We start from the raw sequence: 19,670 nt of genomic DNA, 5'->3' as shown, positions 1-19,670 counted from the left end.
AAAGAGTGTTCTTCCTATGTTTTCCTCTAAGAGTTTTATAGTGTCCGGTCTTACATTAGGTTTCGAATCCATTTTGACTTTATTTTTGTGTATGGTGTTAGGGAGTGTTCTAATTTCATTCTTTTACATGTAGCTGTCCAGTTTTCCCAGCACCACTTATTGAAGAGACTGTCTTTTCTACATTGTATATCTTTGCCTCCTTTGTCATAGATTAGTTGACCATAGGTGCGTGGGTTTATCTCTGGGCTTTCTATCTTGTTCCATTGATCTATGTTTCTGTTTTTGTGCCAGTACCATATTGTCTTGATTATTGTAGCTTTGTAGTATAGTCTCAAGTCAGGGAGTCTGATTCCTCCAGCTCTGTTTGTTTCCCTCAAGACTGTTTTGACTATTTGGGGTCTTTTGTATCTCCATACAAATTTTAAGATGATTTGTTCTAGTTCTGTAAAAAATGCCATTGGTAATTTGATAGGGATTGCATTGAATCTGTAGATTGCTTTGGGTAGTATAGTCATTTTCACAATATTGATTCTTCCAATCCAAGAACACGGTATATCTCTCCATCTATTGGTGTCATCTTTAATTTCTTTCATCAGTGTCTTATAGTTTTCTGCGTACAGGTCTTTTGTCTCCCTAGGTAGGTTTATTCCTAGGTATTTTATTCTTTTTGTTGCAATGGTAAATGGGAGTGTTTCCATAATTTCTCTTTCAGATTTTTCATCATTAGTGTATAGGAATGCAAGAGACTTCTGTGCATTAATTTTGTATCCTGCAACTTTACCAAATTCATTGATTAGCTCTAGTAGTTTTCTGGTGGCATTTTTAGGATTCTCTATGTATAGTATGTTGTCTGCAAACAGTGACAAGTTTATTTCTTCTTTTCCAATTTGTATTCCTTTTATTTCTTTTTCTTCTCTGATTGCCATGGCTAGGACTTCCAAAACTATGTTGAATAATAGTGGTGAGAATGGACATTCTTGTCTTGTTCCTGATCTTAGAGGAAATGCTTTCAGTTTTCACCGTTGAGAATGATGTTTGCTGTGGGTTTGTTGTATATGGCCTTTATTATGTTGAGGTAGGTTCCCTCTATGCCTACTTTCTGGAGAGTTTTTATCATAAATGTGTGTTGAATTTTGTCAAAAGCTTTTTCTGCATCTACTGGGATGATCATATGGTTTTTATTCTTCAATTTGTTAATATGGTGTATCACATTGATTGATTTGTGTATGTTGAAGAATCCTTGCATCACTGGGATAAATCCCACTTGATCATGGTGTATGATCCTTTTAATGTGTTGTTGGATTCTGTTTGCTAGTATTTTGTTGAGGATTTTTGCATCTATATTCATCAGTGATATTGGTCTGTAATTTTCTTTTTTTGTAGTATCTTTGTCTGGTTTTGGTATCAGGGTGATGGTGGCCTCATAGAATGAGTTTGGGAGTGTTCCTTCCTCTGCAATTTTTTGGAAGAGTTTGAGAAGGATCAGTGTTAACTCTTCTCTAAATGTTTGATAGAATTCACCTGTGAAGCCATCTGGTCCTGGACTTTTGTTTGTTGGAAGATTTTTAATCACAGTTTCAATTTCATTACTTGTGATTGGTCTGTTCATATTTTCTGTTTCTTCCTGGCTCAGTCTTGGAAGGTTATACCGTTCTAAGAATTTGTCCATTTCTTCCAGGTTGTCCACTTTGTTTTCAATAAGTCCTCATACCAGACATCTCTAAACACTCCGACGATCTTGCCCAGCCCTTTCTCCAGTTACCCTCAATGGTGCAGTGAGGCAGGGCTGTGGCTGAGTGGATTTTGCAGCCATCCTGGGCTTAAATCCTTGCTATGCCACATACTGGCTCTGTGGCATGAGGTGATTATTAACTTTTCTGACCTTCAGTTTTCTCAATTATAAAACAGAGTTATTAGCACTTACTTTAGTGATGTTTGCAAGGATTAGGGGCAGTGTAAGCAACATGCCCAGCATAATACCTGGCACATAGGAAGAACCCAGCAAGTGGGGTTTCCTCATATTATGATTAATAGAGGAAAGAGCCCCAGCCTTGGATCACATGACTTCCAATAATCTGTCATATGATCTTGAACATATTAATGAACCCCTCTGAATCTCATTTTGTTTTTCATCGTGATAGTGGGAATTTATTTATTTGTGTAAATATCCTGTCTATTTCTAGAAATAATATTCAGGTACCTAAAAATGGAAAAAATAATCCTTCTTGGTGTTGTAGGGCCTATTAAATGATGGGACATATGCAGAAGTGCCTCTGATGGTGTATGGCATTTAATTAGCATTCCTCTCCTTCCTTAATTTTATTTCCAGATTCAGTTTTCCACAGTTACAGCCCAAAACTGTTAAGAGTCTTTAACAATTTAACATGGTTAAGCAGAGATGTCCACTCATGGAACTCTGGAGCCAGCATCACACAGGGCAATAAAACAGCCAATGCAGAGGAATCATCACATCTAACAACTTGGGGCGTGGCCTTACCCTCAGTCCTGACATGTCAATAACAACAGCAGGAATACCTTCTTCTTCTCCTTTTGGAGCCACCTGTTCAAGCAGGTGGTAATAAGCTTTTGAGTCCTGTGAGAAATGAGGAAATTACAATTTCAAAATGGCACAGCTAATTACATACTTAGCACGACAATAATTTCCCCAAAGCAAACATATTTCATTTCTCATCCAACTATCATTCAAGAATGCGACTTAATTAACAAAGCTGGGAACATTCACTAATTTGAATTTTCTATTTGTCTCTTTATATATTATATTTGCCTTTCTTTAAAAGGAGTATAACAGTTAAAAATACAGGACATACATAAAAGGCAAATGCTATTCTGTTGATCTTAGGGGAGAAAAATAATTTGTTTACATGTATTAAATTGTATACAGGAAAATATATATACCTTTATATTGCTGTAGAAGTCAGTCAGCTAAGGTTTAATTAAAAAAAAAGTGACAGAAAAAGGAAGCAGAAGTTTAAGGCAGAGTTTAAAAACACATTTAAATGGACAATCAGCAAAAGAAAAAGATTTCGAAGACAGAATATTGAAGCATTCACAAGCAGTCTTTATGTAAAGGGAGCAATATTAAGGTAAGTGCATTTACTATTTATCAAGAAGCTAGAAAAAGTGGTTTAGTTTAGCTATTGCAGAGTAGATATGAATATTGAATTCTCATGTTTTCTTAGATTCTGGAAATAGGTTTATTGACAAAAAATTTTCTGAATCATAGTCTTAAAATTATAAGTTTATTCTCATTCAATGAAAGCATCAGATTTTCAGGTAATTTATTTAAATCATTTAAAGACATCTTAATTTCTCTTAAAGACTGAAAAATCAGCTGTCGCTCTGTTTGTTTTTAAAAACTGGGTAGAGCCCAGGGAGAGCAGAGGTATGCTCACCTCTTGTGACATTAGAAAGATGAGAAGAGAGAGCACTGGCCATGGATGCTGCACCTGGGAAACTGATTTTCATCTCTTCTCTCTACCTTCTCCTTTCTCTTACTTTTTGCTGTAGGTATTTCGAAGTCAGTGAAAGTTCCATGCAGGGTTAGGCATGAATAAAATCTGCACATCATGTGTCACATCTGTTTAGCTTTGCTGAGAGTCACCTCATTTCACCAGACCCTAAGAAACTTGTCTCATTCATTGTATTTTGGGGGTTCTCCCCTCCTTTGCTAACTTTGTGTGATTTAAGGGCACCTCCCAAAGTTGCCACATGCTCAGACTTACATGTCACAGCACTGACGTTTGTGGTGAGGCAGCTACTCCCAGAGAACAGGCACAACCACTGTATAAGTGCTCAGCTTGCCAGTTCCTATCTCATATTCTAAAGAACACAGCCTTTCAGTCATAGGAAATCAGGTAAATTTATGGCTCCAACCAAGCATCCTAATTTTATCTGAAAAGTTTGAGAATTTTGGCTGAAATAATTGCAGAGCCTAAGTGTTGAGCACAAAGGGAGATAATGCTGTCCAGTTTCTGTTTAATCCCAGTTTGGCTGGTGGTGCAAGAAGAATGTTAATAACCAATGATAGCTGTGTAGTTAGAAAAAATAAATTTGGCATTATTAGCTTATGTCCTAAGGAACGGGGGACTTTCCATCTAGAAGCTTCACTCTAATTGGTACTGTGCCTGGCAGACCTTGAGTTCTAAAAGCCATTAAGTCCACAGCAGGGGGAAGTTGTCACTCAAGAATTACAAGCCTGGGTTGACTTGGTGAGTCATGTGACCTTTCCTCTGACTCTTCCTCTTTGGAGAAAATGTCTTTAACTTTTGAGAAAGTGGAGACTGGAATGTTTTTCTCATGCTGCATTCCAGCATCTCATACCATTTCCTCCTGGGACTGACATTCTTTCCCGCTCCTTAAGCTCTTTCTGTGTCGGTCCATCTGTTATCAATGCTAACAAGCTGCTCCTTTCACCTTAGCATGGAACTTTTCACAAACTTTCACAGTGCATGCTTCCCTCAGCCTTTCCCCCTTTGGATCGCTGTTGTAGGACTAACTGTGTCTTCTACGTTTTCTGGGGTTAATTCTCATTGCAGATGGTTTCCAGAATCATTATCTTTTTAAACGTCACTCTGGTTTCTACAAATAAAAAGCTTTCAAGAAATTTACGAATTGTTTTAGAGGAGCAGTATGTATGGTGGTCAAGTACCATGGAGGTCACCTGCTCAGTTTGAGGCCTGACCCCATTCCCCCAGCTATGTGAACTCGAACAAGTTACTTATATTCTCTTTACCTTGGCTTCCTTATCTGCAAAATGAGCAAATAATAATCCTTATCTCAAAGATTTGTTGTGAGGATTAAATGAGTCAATACATGCATAAAGCAGTTAGAACAGTGCCTGGCATGCAGTACATACTGTTTGCTATGATTAGGATAATTAGAAGAGTAATCCTGGTTTAATTTTTTTTAAAGGAATCCCCATCTGATGCTCCCGTTGATAAAATCAGAAAGACATTAGAATCCTACACAGACTCTCTTTACCTAAAAATCAGTCTTACCTCTTGCTCTTCCTCTATCTCACCCTCATCCCTCTACATTCTGATGTTGAAACTCTAGGGGACACCCATCTCGTTTGATGTGGTGCGGTTGCTAGGGCCTTGGGCAGGTCTGTATGTGGCCCTGAGCTGGAGCTGCACATGGACTCGAGAACAGCATGGGCTCCAAAACAGCACCGGCCACTCTAACTAACACCAGAACTTCTGAAGAGATGAGGCCCTTTGTCTTCATCTTTGTCTCTTGTCTGTTAATGCCCAAATTCCCTTCACCCCTGTGGTTAGTCGTGTACAAAGTACACTCCTCCTACCTTGATGTCACTGCTGAAGTTGCTGATTTTGTTGCAGCCTGCGTTTTCCAGGTGGTAATTAGCCCATCTCAGCAGGAGCTCCTCAGGGGAGAGTTTCATCAAATCCTCCAGACTCTCCCCTTCTCTCAAAAGAGCAGCCAGTGCTGAGGAAGTGCAAAAACCGAAGAAAAATAAATGCAGGGGATATTTGGATGGATTAGTTATAAATTAAACTGAGCCCTGCTGGGAAGTCAAAGATACCACGTTATCTCTCTGGGATAGAGGGACATATAGCCTTTCCCATGGAATAAACACTTTATTATTATTCCCTAAAAAGAGGTGTAAGGTATTGTAAACCTATTTATTATCCCCTTTTTTCAGGTGGGAAGCACAAGGCACTAATGAATATCAGTGCTATGCCTAAGAATGCATGAGCAGAGCCATGGAAATAACCAAGACTGTCGACTCAGAATACTCTGCTGGGTCTGTCAGAGCACGTTTGATATAATACGACATTTTTGCTTTTAAGAGATCTATTTCATAATAATGACAATGTCCTCTTCTTTATTCCCATAGGTGTTTTATATTTCAAATGCTTACCTGCATAATTATAGCATCTCAAAAAGTGTAATTAACTCTTTCCTCTGTTTCCCAGATGAACTAAGTCATTTTTGCTCAGCTAGAAGGTTTAAATTTAGCTGAGGTCATTATTTGCAAATCAATATTCTTTCTAATGTGTTCTAAGTTCCCTATTTGCTTTTTTCCTCTTTATATTCTGTTTAATATATTGGTTTTCAAATGGTACCCCAGGATTCTTCACTGATTACTTTGATTTGGACATGTAAATAAAATATAAATATATATATAAAAAAGGTTAGAATTTGGCTACAGATTTCATATTACTAGGATCTGTACAGGAAAAATGAAAGGTAACAGTGTGTTCTGTATGATATTTACCAAGGTCTACTATTACTGTCTAAAGGACAGGCTGAATTATTTAAATGCTTAGGACCCTGACAGCAGGTGGAATAAGACTGACAGCTACAATATTTAGTTGAGAACTCTGAAACTCTAAATGTAGTTTCCTATAATCTTAGTAAGAAAGAAACTGAGTTTCTACTCTGGTGCTATCACTGCAGTATATGAATGTGAATCACTTAGTAAAATCCAAGTTTAAAATAGCTGAAGTTGTTACAAAGTGTCTAAAGGCAAAGTGAACTCAGAAAAGCTCTTGAGGTTGGGGTCCCAGACAGCTAGACTGAGCTATAGGTTCTAAACAAGCCTTATTAGTAGTCTGTGATCTTAAAAAAGCTTTTGCTCTGTTATTTCAAAAAGTCTGGGCAGGGGCTTCCCTGGTGGCGCAGTGGTTGAGAGTCTGCCTGCCGATGCAGGGGACGCGGGTTTGTGCCCTGGTCTGGGAGGATCCCACGTGCCTCGGAGCGGCTGGGCCCGTGAGCCATGGCCGCTGAGCCTGCGCATCCGGAGCCTGTGCTCCGCAATGGGAGAGTCCACAGCAGTGAGAGGCCCGCGTGCCGCAAAAAAAAAAAAAAAAGTCTGGGCAGTGTGGATAGAATGTGTTACATTAATACAATGGATTGGATATAACTGTAGTTTCAAAAACTGAGGATTCTGAGTTTGACAACTCCTGACATCTTCCTCTCACAGCCCCCAACACACGCACTAACAAAAAGTCATGCCGTTATTAACGTTGGAGACTTTGCTGGTACCTTCGTTTCTGCTGAGTTCGATGTCGGCAAATAACCCAATCTTGATGACCTGCCACAGCAGTCCCAGGACCAGGTAAGGCTTCCCCTCCTTTAAGTCCTCAGCCCCGATATTAACCACGTGGCAGCCGATGGCTGAGGCAGAGTTCAGAGCCAGGTTCAGATTCTCCTGAAGGAGGAAAAGTATGCAAGTTTTGGTTTTGACTTTGCAGATGCCAAATGATCGTTCTTGATCGGCAGCAGCAACATTTTGCTTCTAGAAAGGTCATAGGTCTAGAGGCATTGTCTTCACTAGATTTTTAACATTGAAAAAAAGCAGGGAGTAACACCTGGATTTTACTGGAGTAAGATCCAGTAACCCAGACACTGGGCTCAGGCAGTGCCTAGTCCATCAAGCCAGAGCCCTGAGTTGAAGGCTCATCCTGGTCAGGATGAAACTAACGAGTCTTCTTTTTCCATACTGCTCTGTGATGGAGCCTCCTCTCTCAGCATCTCCATCAGGCAGCAATGAAGGGGCACATTTGACGGCAGTCACTGTCTTGTGACTGGCTGTTGTCAATAACCCAGTTGTTAATGTAAATCAAGGTCATGAGAGAGAGTAACAATATCTTTTTGACATTCAGATTGGATATTGAAGGAATGAAAAAGATTCAAATGAAATTCCTAGAAAAGACAGAGCGGTTTTTACTAGGACAATTTATTGAGTATCTATAATATCTAGGGACCTTGAGTACACACACACATACACAAACACACACACCCATACCCACATACATACAGATTATATGTTCTTATAACTAACAACAATGTAGGTAAGGTAACTCATATACAGTTGGAATAGGGTCAGTGAAATGTGCAGTCCAGGGTCTTTCTACAGTTGACCCTTGAACAACACAGGTTTGAACTGCTGGATCCACTTCTATGTAGGTTTTTTTCGATAGTACTACAGTACTACATGATCCACGGTTGGTTGACACCATGGATGCAGAACCGTGGTTATAGAGGAACCAAGTACAGGAAGGGAAGACTGTAAATTATATTTGGATTTTGGACTGAGCGGAGGGCTGACACACCCCCTTCCTCCCATGGTTCAGTGGTCAACTGTACTATTATTTTTGAGTCAAAGATATACAGAACTTGTTTTTAGGATAAATTAAAAAGAAAACATAGGCCACCAGTGAATTGGGAAGGGGACTGTCAGAAGAAAACTGGGTTTTTACCCTAATGTAGAGCTCAAAATGACAAGTAAAAAATATCATGTCCACTTACGGCCAAGACTAAAATTTAACATCAAGATTAAGTATGACGTTAAGTGCCTTCATGTACATTTAATCATAGTTCTTGCTTTGATCACGGCTTCCATTTTTTAAGAACACAGGGTTGCTTAAATCCAAACAGGACATAATATATTGCTCATGATTTAAGAAGTGAGATGTGGTTTCTGAGCAAGAAGATTACAATAATGTTAAAATGCTGGAACATAAGACAGAAATGCAGCTTACTTACTACCGGTCACTGTTCCAGTTAATCAACAAACTGAAGGCATAAAAGCAAGTTATATTTATCACATTGGTGTCTGTGGCCAATACCACTGTGAAGGCTGCTAGAGCACTTCCTGTTTTTTACCCCCTCACTTCTTAGAAAGGCTAATCTTTTCAGATAAAATATTGTGTAGTTGGCATCAGCTCCCAGATAAATTGCCAGGGAAAGTTTGAGTTAAATTTTAGCCAATGTGAATTTTATTCATACGTGGCCAGAACAAACAAAGTCTACCCCAACTACTAATACTCACTAACTTCCCTCATCCCCCCACTATATTAATACAAGACAAAATAAAAATGTGTCCCCCTCTCCCTACTAGTCATGACAGATCACCAGCCCAAAGCCTGGGCTTTGGAAATAATGTCTGAGCGCCTGAAAAAGGCTGGCTCAGCAGTCACGGCGACTCATTTCTTCAAAGCACAATCCTACATTAAGGTAACACAGGGAAGACACACCTGAATGGTGAAAGGGGTGAGTTTCTTTTTGTTGATTGTTCTTTCATCAATTGTGTCCGGCACTGATAGGTTGATCATTTTACTGAAAGAGAAACAATTAAAGAAAGCAGGCTTCTAAATAAAAGAGCCCAGTGACACTGAATTTAAATTCTAGCAATGCCATAAGCAAAGAGGACAGCAACATCATTGGTGCTACCCAGTGTTCAGATACAAAATCAGTTTTGCAGTTTCAACTAGATTCAAACTATCTACGGGAAAGGTTAATTTTCCTTGAAGTCATACAATATTTTGAGGCAGGAAATAAGAATCCTACTTCATTCACTCACCTAAAAAGCTGGAAGATTATTCTGGTTCCCTTAGCACATTAGGAAATTCTGGATGGATAGCCAAGGCAAATTCTCTATGAGTGCTTCACTTTCTCAGCCATGAAAATTGCTCCACTATATAAAAGATTATCTATACACTTTTGAGCTTATATAATGTCTAAATTTCTATTTGACAGCTGGTCAAACTCTATACCTTCAACTGATCATATAATAAAATGGTTTATATTCTCCTGTAGTCATTATAGTATCAGTACTTTAGAAATGTCTCCCACTTAAGTATCTAATGCATTGGTCAGACATCCAAAATAAGTAGCTATTATTTATGAAAAACTTATTTTACCCACTTAGCTTTGGTTTAACCTCCAATGGGTCATTAAAAATAAATTTCCTTAGGTCACTTCCATCTTATTTAGAGAAAGGAAGTTGGGAAAAAATCCAAAGGAACAACAACAAAATCAAAGAATAATAAACTTGAATGTGACTATTTCTTTTTTTAATAAATCAACATTAACTTTTTTTCTAACAATTTTTAGGCATATAGATGCTTAAATAAAGATGTATTTCCACAACTTTGCTCTGTGTGTGTGTGTGTGTACATACATTTAAATAAAAGGCACTTTACTGCAATTAGGCAAAACAAACCCCTAAATCATTATTTGAAAAATTTGCAACTCTAGTGAACTAGAAGCTCTGGGAAACAGTAGGAGAGAGGGGTGGCTTAAAAAAGTATAAGACATCCCTGCCCTTGAAAAGCTTAGAGTCAAATTACAGAGACAAAATATATGGATATGAAAATTTACATAACAGTCCAAAGCAGAATGTTATAATGGCTCCCAAAGTACTAAAAACAATATGTGCTTTAAGAATTCGGTGAAGGGGGCTTCCGTGGTGGCGCAGTGGTTGAGAGTCCGCCTGCCGATGCAGGGGACACGGGTTCGTGCCCCGGTCCCGGAGGATCCCGCGTGCCGCGGAGCGGCTGGGCCCGTGAGCCATGGCCGCGGAGCCTGTGTGTCCGGAGCCTGTGCTCCGCAGCGGGAGAGGCCACAGCAGTGAGAGGCCCGCGTACAGCAAAAAAAAAAAAAAAAAAAAAAAAAAAAAGAATTCGGTGAAGGGAGAGATCAGTAGGAGTTGGAATAACCAGAAAATTTTACAGTGAATGGATTTGTGTAGGAGGAGCGGGTGGGGGAAGGACATTCTTAAAAAGGAAAATAAAAGGCAAAGCCAGGGCCTCCCTGGTGGCGCAGTGGTTGAGAGTCCGCCTGCCGATGCAGGGGATACGGGTTCGTGCCCCGGTCTGGGAGGATCCCATATGCCGCAGAGCGGCTGGGCCCGTGAGCCATGGCCGCTGGGCCTGCGCATCCAGAGCCTGTGCTCCGCAACGGGAGAGGCCACAACAGTGAGAGGCCCGCATACCGCAAAAAAAAAAAAAAAAAAAAAAGGCAAAGCCAGAGTTGCAAGTTGTAAGCAGGGCGTGTATGGGGAAGAGTGAGTATGGTTGATGAAGCAGCCAATCCTTCATACAACCCTTCACTCGTGCCCTGGGCTGGGTGCCTGAGTCATGGGGGTCTTGGGAGGTACAACTAGAAAGAGATTGAGGGAAGACCAGGGGGTGGTCTTAAAGAGTCAGGACCTGAACATGCAGGCTAGGTTTCTGATGTCTTTTTTCAGCCGTTGAACTTTTTAAAAATGAAATCTCATGGTGAGCTCTAATAAACAAAATACCAAAAGTAGAATTGCTCTGGTCAGAGCAGAGGAGGGGTAGGAGGCTCAAAGTCTTGCCCATACATCTTTCCCTTCAATTCCCAAGCCCACCTGAGATTGGGCCTTTCAAGCCTCCTCATTCATGCCACATCTTACAACCACAGAGAGGCTGCCAAAGCAAGAGCCACAGAGGCATTTTCAAAGGCACCATCCTGAACTGACCAACCGTGTTGAGAGGGCTCCCATGCGTAGAATACATCCCTCCTTTTCCAGGCGCCTGCAGCATTTGTGCAACACTCAATAGTTCTTTGTTTTTTTTTACACAACATATATTTAGTTCATAATAGTAGTTCAACATAATTGTTCTTTTGCTTGAGGATTTGCATTGGATGCTTCAACTATCATGCTGCTATTATCATTCAAGTCTATGTACTCTCACAGCAGGCCATGCTCAGATGAAGCAAAATGGCGTATATTCCAAAAATAATTGATTTTGACCTTGTGTTACTGTATCTCTATGTTCATGTTTGTCTCTGTACTGTGCATCTCTCTCCTCCACCCAAGTGATGGTAGTTTTACATTTCTCATTATAAGCTGCTTTTGAAATCAGTTTGCTCTCCTGAACCTGCCACGTGAAAGTCTGGAAAAGCATTTCAGATCCAGCTGAGTACCAAAGGAAGTGAGCCTAAAGATAAACGCAGTGAATTGTTGGTATTCCAGAAAATTCTAGGGAAACCTTCGGAAGCCAAGAAGGTAGCGTTATTTACCAAAGCACAATGCCATCTCCAACAGCACTGAAGAGATCATTGGTGTTTGGATTCATTGGGATGACATGCCGACAATCGGGGTCATTTTCCAGGGCTTTGTTTATCCAGTTGACAAAGGCATACTTCTCTTCCTCTGCAAGTAAATGATTAAAATGACTTATTTACAAAGTGAAAATCTGATACAAACAAAATTATACACATGAATCTTAGATTCTTGTGCCCGGGAGAGACATTGTGAGGCTAATCTTGTCCATTATCCTATCATCTCACATTTATTGACATTTAAAAATCTCAAATGACTTGGGAAATAGGCACAGAATCTCTGCTCACTCCAATCATAAAACATATATATAGCAAGCAGATTTAGAAGCTACATATATGCAAATGTATTATATTTAAAAGTAAATATATAGGGACTTCCCTGGTGGCACAGTGGTTAAGACTCTGTGCTCCCAATGCAGGGGGCCCAGGTTCGATACCTGGTCAGGGAACTAGATCCCACACACATGCCGCAACTAAGGAGCCCACCTGCGGCAACTAAGACCCGGCACAACCAAATAAATAAATATTAAAAAAATAAAGACATCTATTTTAAAAAAAGAAGTAAATATATACATATCTGTATTTTATATATGTAAATATATATAAATAATTAAATATTTATATTTATATACAATTTAAATGTGAATGTGGTTTAATGCTTAGCTCTACCTCTGCTGATTTAAATGTGGGATGATCACAGGCAATCTCTGCAATATCTCTGAGCTTCTTTATACAATTACAGGTAACCCCACTTTTTGAAACTGGCTGTATGCCACTTCACTTTTAAAAAAGACCTACATTGGTACCTGCTTCCGTTAACCAAAAGAAATCCAAAGAGGATTTTTGCTTTTACGAGAAAAGGTTAAAAGTAAAAATAGCTCTCCGTGTTTGTTTTGCAGTGTTTGTTTTACAGAGGCGGTGGGCACCCCTAGCAGGGAGAGCGGCCTTGCCCAGCTCCTTCCCCAGGAACTACACACTCCACACCTCAGCATCAAGCGGCCATTGTTTTGAACTGTGTCTGTGAGCATCTGTCTCATCTCAACTTATTCTGTGCATTCCATTAGCAAGATATGTCCTAAGGTAGATGCTTCTTTGCTTTACGCCATTTCAGTTTATGAAAGGTTTCATAGGAACACTCTACTTTCAGGTAGCAGGGGAAAACTGTATAATGAAATTGCTATGAAATGAAATCATTTGTGATACGTTATTTCTTTCCTATCAGTAAAGCTGCCAGAAGTTGATTTAAGAAATGTTAATAAGCCTCAAGTTATGCCTTACAGCCCAGCACCGTGTTTCCCAAATTGCGTGTCACCGAAAAAAAGAGTCCCTCAGAAGAATCCTAAGTCACAAAAGTTTGGGAAACATCACACAGCATATTATTGTCTTGAAGATTCCTAATGCACTTTACATAGTAAAAGCTGTGAAATTTTCTTCGCAATTAAGAGTCGTACTTGGGCTTCCCTGGTGGCGTAGTGGTTGAGAGTCCGCCTGCCGATGCAGGGGACACGGGTTCATGCCCCGGTCCGGGAAGATTCCACATGCTGTGGAGCGGCTGGGCCCGTGAGCCATGGCTGCTGAGCCTGCGCATCCGGAGCCTGTGCTCCGCAATGGGAGAGGCCACAGCAGTGAGAGGCCCACTTACGTAAAAAAAAAAAAAAAAAGAATCGTACTTAACCATGAGCTGATCTTTAAGATCAACTAATGTTTTGAAGACCTCAGTTTGGGAATTATTGGATTACTGTACTGTTCTGGAGAAGTTTCCATGAAGGCTGCTGGATGGCAGCCTTCAGAATAAATATACAACTTTCCTTCAAATCAATGAAAACACAACTTTTTTGGGCCCGCTCAGCAGGCATTTTGGAGCATGAATTTTGGAGGTAGAAGCTTGAGTAGCTCTTTTTGTCCAGAAGATTTACAAAGGAATCTTGGCAGCCTTTAATGTACTTTTTAAATGCTGATGCAATTATTTGGTATCGGACCCTACCTGGAGCCAGAACTGCTGGCCCACTTATACATAGGAAAATAGGCAGTAGTCAACAAACTCATGTTAACATCTGTCTTTCTTTGTACCCCTTAGGTTTGAATACTGAGTTTGGAATCTGTAATCCTAGAAGACGTGGATCCTTCTGACATGGTTCTGTCTCCCTCCGCCCTCAGCTCATCCCAACACTCTCTCCACCTCAGCTTCCCCGCCCCACACTGGTACACCCACCTGAATAGGAGTGTTGGGTCCCAACACTAGATTGCTGTGAAGTGCCCCCGATCGCACAAATCCCTTCCTTCTTATTGATTGCTTTTCTAAAGGTCTTGGCAACATCTGTGCTTTTCAGGCCATGAAAAACCTGCAAAAACATAATTTATCTTTAGAAACCCAATCTGTCATTGAGAAAACCATAAAGGAAAGAATAAGCAATGTTGAAGCAAGAAGGGTGGGAATGTATTTCTGGACGTTTCCCGAATTCAACTCCCACATTTCAAATGCATCTCCTTGGATTCTGTGTCATACTCACCTTGATAAACTCATCAAAGCTTATCTTCCCATCCTGGTCCAGGTCACCTGTAGCCATCAGGTTTTCTGTAATTTCTCTCACTCTGTACCCAGGCAGAGGCAAGCAGGCAGCCTTGAACAAATCATTCAGCTCATTGCAGCTGATGTACCCATTGCCATCAGAATCTGTAAGGCAAACGGCGAGCTGAAGGTTTGGGGTGATTTGGGGCACAGCATGAAGAGAGGTGAGAGTAGCCTGGATTGGAGGGGAGTGGGCAGGAGAGGCAGTCATTCAGGGGTTGTGGCCTGACCCCATGCAAAGTCAGAATCTCACAAGAGGCCTGTTGCTATTGGATATGGGCTTTAGCATCACTTCCAACATCCAAGAGTCATAATTTCAAAACAGAGGTTCTGAAAGCTGAATCTGAAGAGACTCTCATAGAAACAGATGGGAAAATAAATTACAGGTTTGGGGCTACAGAGTAAGAATAAGTATGGAATACTAGGAAAACAAAGGAAACCAAAGAAAGCAGACAAGCTATGAAAGATGAGACTTAGTTGGCCATTACCAGGAAAGGCTACAGGTGACAAAGGGCCCATATTCCATGTTTAGATAGAGAAAGAAGTAATTTTCTTGAAGAACAGCTTTCAAAAATGTTTCCTAGCTCCTCTAACCAATACCACTGTATTCCTGTCCCTTCTGCTATTTTGCTCATGTTACCATTCACTGAATCTGTCCTAAAGCTACTAAAAAAGAAGAGAATTGTGTGAATTGAGGTATCAGGTTTACTTACCAACTTTGGCAAAAGCTTCTCTGAGCTCCATCATTTCTTCATCAGATACTGATCCTCTGGCCATTTTTTATTGCTTTAGGCAACAGATCTGCAGAGAGGGGACAACATAGGGAGTGGTTGATGTGTATCTTCTTAAAATACAACACTGAGAAGCAATTCTCATTTATTAAGTAAAGAAATATTCCTCTGCATCCATCATGACTTATAATTATCTTCCCAAAATGTAAGAAATAGCCTTTTTCTTAATCCTGAATGTGGTGGTCTCCAAAGATGGTCTGCACCAATTTCTCTCCTCCCTTTGACATCAGGAGATGCAACTTATTTCCCTCTCCTTGAATCTGGGCTGATCCTCCGACTGCTCTGACCATTTAGAAGGCTGGAGAAGCCATGTCTGGGGCTGGAAACTTCTGCTTCCTGCCTTCTGGAATGCTCCCTCCTTTTGGAATGCTCATCCTTGGGCTGTTCCCTCTTGGAACATAACTGCTGTGCTGTGAGATGTCTAAGCCACAGGAAGAAGCCACATGAAATATGAAAACTGGATGCTCTGGTTAACAGTCCCTGCTGTGCCCCCAGCTGACAGCCAGCATCAACTGCCAGCCAGTGGAGTGGGCCATTCTGGACATTCCAGCCCAGTTGAGCCCCCAGATGAACACAGTCTCAGCCAAAATCACATGAAGCAGAATTGCCCAGAATTCTGATACCAACAGAACTGAGAGATGGTAAAATGATGGTTGTTCAAAATCACATTTTGGAGTAGTCTGAAACACAGAAATATACAACCAAAACACAACTTTTATATAAATGCCTTTTTAAGAGATATCTTCATGTTCATACTTCAAATGAATATATTTGGCCAAGCCAACAGATAAATTTTATAACTTCAAAGGGAGTTATCAAAGTTCTCTAAATATTTAAGAAAAGAGGAAGGGAATCTGACACGCTAATAATTCATATATGGGAATTTGAGGGACTTTTTAGGTGTTCTCAGAAAGGCTAGGGTTGGCTGAGAAACTTAATGCTAATGCTGGAGTATTTTCCCTTTCCCTGTGCCTTACTGCTGCCCTCTAGTGGGTAGAAAGAGAATGCAACAGAAAATGGATTATATTCTTGTCTCTAGCTAATTCACACGCCCATGTTTCAAAGAGGAGTTCCATTAAAGCTTATAGGATTTCCTGGTGGGGAAGGGATAAGTGGGGTGAGAGTGTGGGAGAAGGGGTACTTCTATGTATAATTATATTTGGGGCATTTTCATGAAATTACTGATTTTTAAAAATATTTAAAATTTGTGACTGGATGTTGTTTTAAATGGATTTCCTTTTCTATATTTGCACATCATTTTATAGTGCTGTACTTGTTCTCAGTGGCAACGCACAACCACACAAGAAAGGGAACAGTGTTAGCACTTAAACCTGTTGGCCAAAAATGCATTATGCTCAAGTTTGCAAATCCTCATCCATTATCCACCAACTCACTATCCTCTCACATACCATTTATCACATGTATCAGTAGTTTCAAACTTTTGTTTTCCTAAGCAACCCTCTGTGAATAGAAACCTTACATGTAAATAACAGCGAACAAATAAAAATAACTCTGGGGAGGGATAAATTAAGAGTTTGGGATTAACAGATACACACTACTATATATAAAGTAGATAAACAACAAGGACCTATTGTATAGCACAGGGAACTATACTGAGTATCTTGTAATAACCTCTAATGGAAAAGAATCTGAAAAAGAATAGATATTTATATATGTATAACTGAATCACTTTGCTGTACATCTGAAACTAATACCACATTGTAAATCAACTATACTTCAATTTAAAAAAAACCCAACTCTGAAAGCCTTTGGTTGAAAAAGACCCTGAAGATCACCTTACCTCCACTATCCCACCTCCTTGTCATCTATGCATGGTGGGAATTCCAGGGAGCATGATTTAAAAATCGTGGAACTACATATATTGTTATTATTTCAATTCCTTTAAAAATATCTTTTATTATCAATAAAGATTTATTGTATTATTATTTACCTTATATCTAAAAATGTACTGGTCCATTGGGTTCTCTGATGGAAGGTAGAAACTGTTGAGGGCTTAACTGCGTAAGGAGACACAGTCTCACACATCACAATAACCCTCAAGAGACAGCTACTGGCTTTCTGACTTTCTTGCCTTCACTTCCTTTCCTTCCTTTTTTGTCTGTTTCTCTCTCTCTCTCCCTCCCCACCTTCCCTCCTCTCTTCTTTCCTTCCTTCTTTCCTTTCTTTGTTTTTTTTTGTTTGTTTGTTTCCTTTCTTTTTTTAAAATCAAGCCTTGTTCCGAAAACAATCTGAGCCCAGTGACAAAGATCTAACCAAACCTAAGAAGTAAACCAATAAAATCATGTGATCAGGGAGAAGGAGTAACTAGCTTAGGTGAAATAAGAGGACAGCAAGCAAGAGCTTGCATATTTCAAACACATGGTTAGGACTGAACGTTTTGCTAGAAGTACGCTGAAAATCTAGCTCTGAGTTCTCTAGATGCTCAGTGAAGAACGGACGTATCAGTTACATAATTCACTCTATTTACATAAGACAGACCACTTTTCTTAGGGCAGGAGAACTGAGGTCTGAGAGCAATATCTTCACCTAGGCCTGGAGAAGAGGACACTTGTGGGATGTAGCAAACACAAGTTTTATGTTGCTTATAATGTTGCTCAAGGAAGGCTGATGGCATAGGTACATGTAGCCCTACTTTATAGAGCAGGAACCAGAAGCTCAGAGAAGATTCATCTTTCAGATCACACAGCCAGGTAGAGGAGCAGCAAGATTCCAGTTCTCAAGTCTTTTCTCCTCTCCCATGCTGTCTATTTATGTTGCTTTGCATTTCTGTTAGACACTCATTCCGTCCACCCATTCATTCATTCATTCATTCAGCAATTATTCATTAAGTATATAACATGCCTAGCCTATGGGAGATTAAAAAATCTATAATATGAAGTCTCTTTCCAGGTGTTCTAGCTTAGGAAGCTTTCGCTTTCATGTGTTAAGAAATCAAAGCTTGGGACGTCCCTGGTGGTGCAGTGGTTAAGAATCCGCCTGCCAAGGCAGGGCACAGGGGTTTGAGCCCTGGTCTGGGAAGATCCCACATACCACAGAGCAACTAAGCCCGTGCACCACAACTACGGAGCCTGCGCTCTAGAGCTCGTGAGCCACAACTACTGAGCCCACGTGCTGCAACTAGTGAAGCCGGCGCACCTAGAGCCTGTGCTCCGCAACAAGAGAAGGCACCACAATGAGAAGCCCGTGCACCGCAACGAAGAGTAGCCCCCACTCGCTGCAACTGGAGAAAGCCCGTGTGCAGCAACGAAGACCCAATGCAACCAAAGATAAATAAATAAATTTATTAAAAAAAGAAATCAAGGCTTCTGTCGTAAGAAATCAGTATATAACTTTGTCTACTTTACTAAATTCTTGTGACTAATTGGCTTGACTCTTCTTTATACCCTCTACCAATACACCATGGATGCATTAAGAGACGGCTCTCCCCCATCATATTTTAGCAAGGCCTTTGGTAAAGGCTTGCCTTTCTTATTTTGGGGGTGTCTTATTTCTTGGTTCACAGATGTTCACGGGATTATGAGACAAATTGATTCACTTACAAATATTTATGAACGCCCACTCAAGCCAGGCGCTGCTCTTCATTTCAGGTGGGGCGTGCCTACACTGCCCTAGTTACCCTGAAAACATGAACCAATATTAAAGGTCAAGAGAATGAATGGGGGCTTCCCTGGCGGCGCAGTGGTTGAGAGTCCGCCTGCCGATGCAGGGGACACGGGTTCGTGCCCTGGCCCGGGAAGATCCTACATGCCGCAGAGCGGCTGGGCCCAGTGAGCCATGGCCGCTAAGCCTGCACGTCCGGAGCCTGTGCTCTGCAACGGGAGAGGCCACAACAGTGAGAGGCCCGTGTACCGCAAAAAAAGAAAAAAAAAAAAAAAAAAGAGAATGAATGGGATCTCCAAATCTAAACTTGGCCTATCCTTTGACGTAAGAGTTTTAGATTTGAGAGCACTGTGAGACACTGGTGAGAAATATATGTAAAGGCAGGGAATGAGACTGTATTTTAAGGATCAAGGGCAGGGCCAAGGAAGAAAGGAAAGAATTACAGTGTTGGGTAAGAAAAAAAATCTCAAGATCATGGTACAGTAAAAAAGCAGAGAAAATATTTTAGAATAAAAATTGCAGGGCCCATTCAAATAAAAGACCTAGGAAGGGAAAGTAGGGTTATTTTAAAACCATGTGATTTTTAAACCATGGCAGGTAGGACAAGGTGAAAAACCTTGAGCATCTGGTAAACCACATTTTTGTAAGAGATTTACATAAATGAGGAGGATCAACTGGGAGAAGCCAAATAGTGAGACAGCCTTCAAATTTAAAAAAATCCAAAACCCTCCAGTGATTTAACAGCTAAAGGAAAAGAGAATAGATTAAATTAATTTAAGAGGTGAATTGGAGAAGAAGCCTTCACCAGCCTAAATTACTCTGATACCGTT

General features: G+C 40.4%; 1 protein-coding gene across 3 annotated transcripts in view; it reads right to left on the bottom strand.

Moving 5' to 3' along the window:
• The window catches only part of LCP1 (lymphocyte cytosolic protein 1), a 59,244-nt gene that overhangs the window by 24,617 nt on the left and 14,957 nt on the right, over window positions 1-19,670 (bottom strand). For all 3 annotated transcript variants that reach the window (XM_060079975.1, XM_060079974.1, XM_060079976.1), the window contains 8 exons: window positions 15,142-15,229; window positions 14,370-14,533; window positions 14,072-14,201; window positions 11,818-11,950; window positions 9,024-9,105; window positions 7,030-7,195; window positions 5,324-5,466; window positions 2,498-2,593 (listed from right to left, as the gene is read on the bottom strand). In XM_060079975.1, coding sequence (XP_059935958.1) covers window positions 2,498-2,593; window positions 5,324-5,466; window positions 7,030-7,195; window positions 9,024-9,105; window positions 11,818-11,950; window positions 14,072-14,201; window positions 14,370-14,533; window positions 15,142-15,205 — 978 coding nt within the window. In that variant the 5' untranslated portion in view covers window positions 15,206-15,229. The remainder of the gene's footprint in view (window positions 1-2,497; window positions 2,594-5,323; window positions 5,467-7,029; window positions 7,196-9,023; window positions 9,106-11,817; window positions 11,951-14,071; window positions 14,202-14,369; window positions 14,534-15,141; window positions 15,230-19,670) is intronic.

Source organism: Mesoplodon densirostris, chromosome 17 (genome assembly GCF_025265405.1).
Source record: "Mesoplodon densirostris isolate mMesDen1 chromosome 17, mMesDen1 primary haplotype, whole genome shotgun sequence".
In the NCBI taxonomy this organism is placed as follows: Eukaryota; Metazoa; Chordata; class Mammalia; order Artiodactyla; family Ziphiidae; genus Mesoplodon; species Mesoplodon densirostris.
Note: the sequence above shows the minus strand (reverse complement) of the source record. Positions and strands in the feature narration are given on the sequence as shown.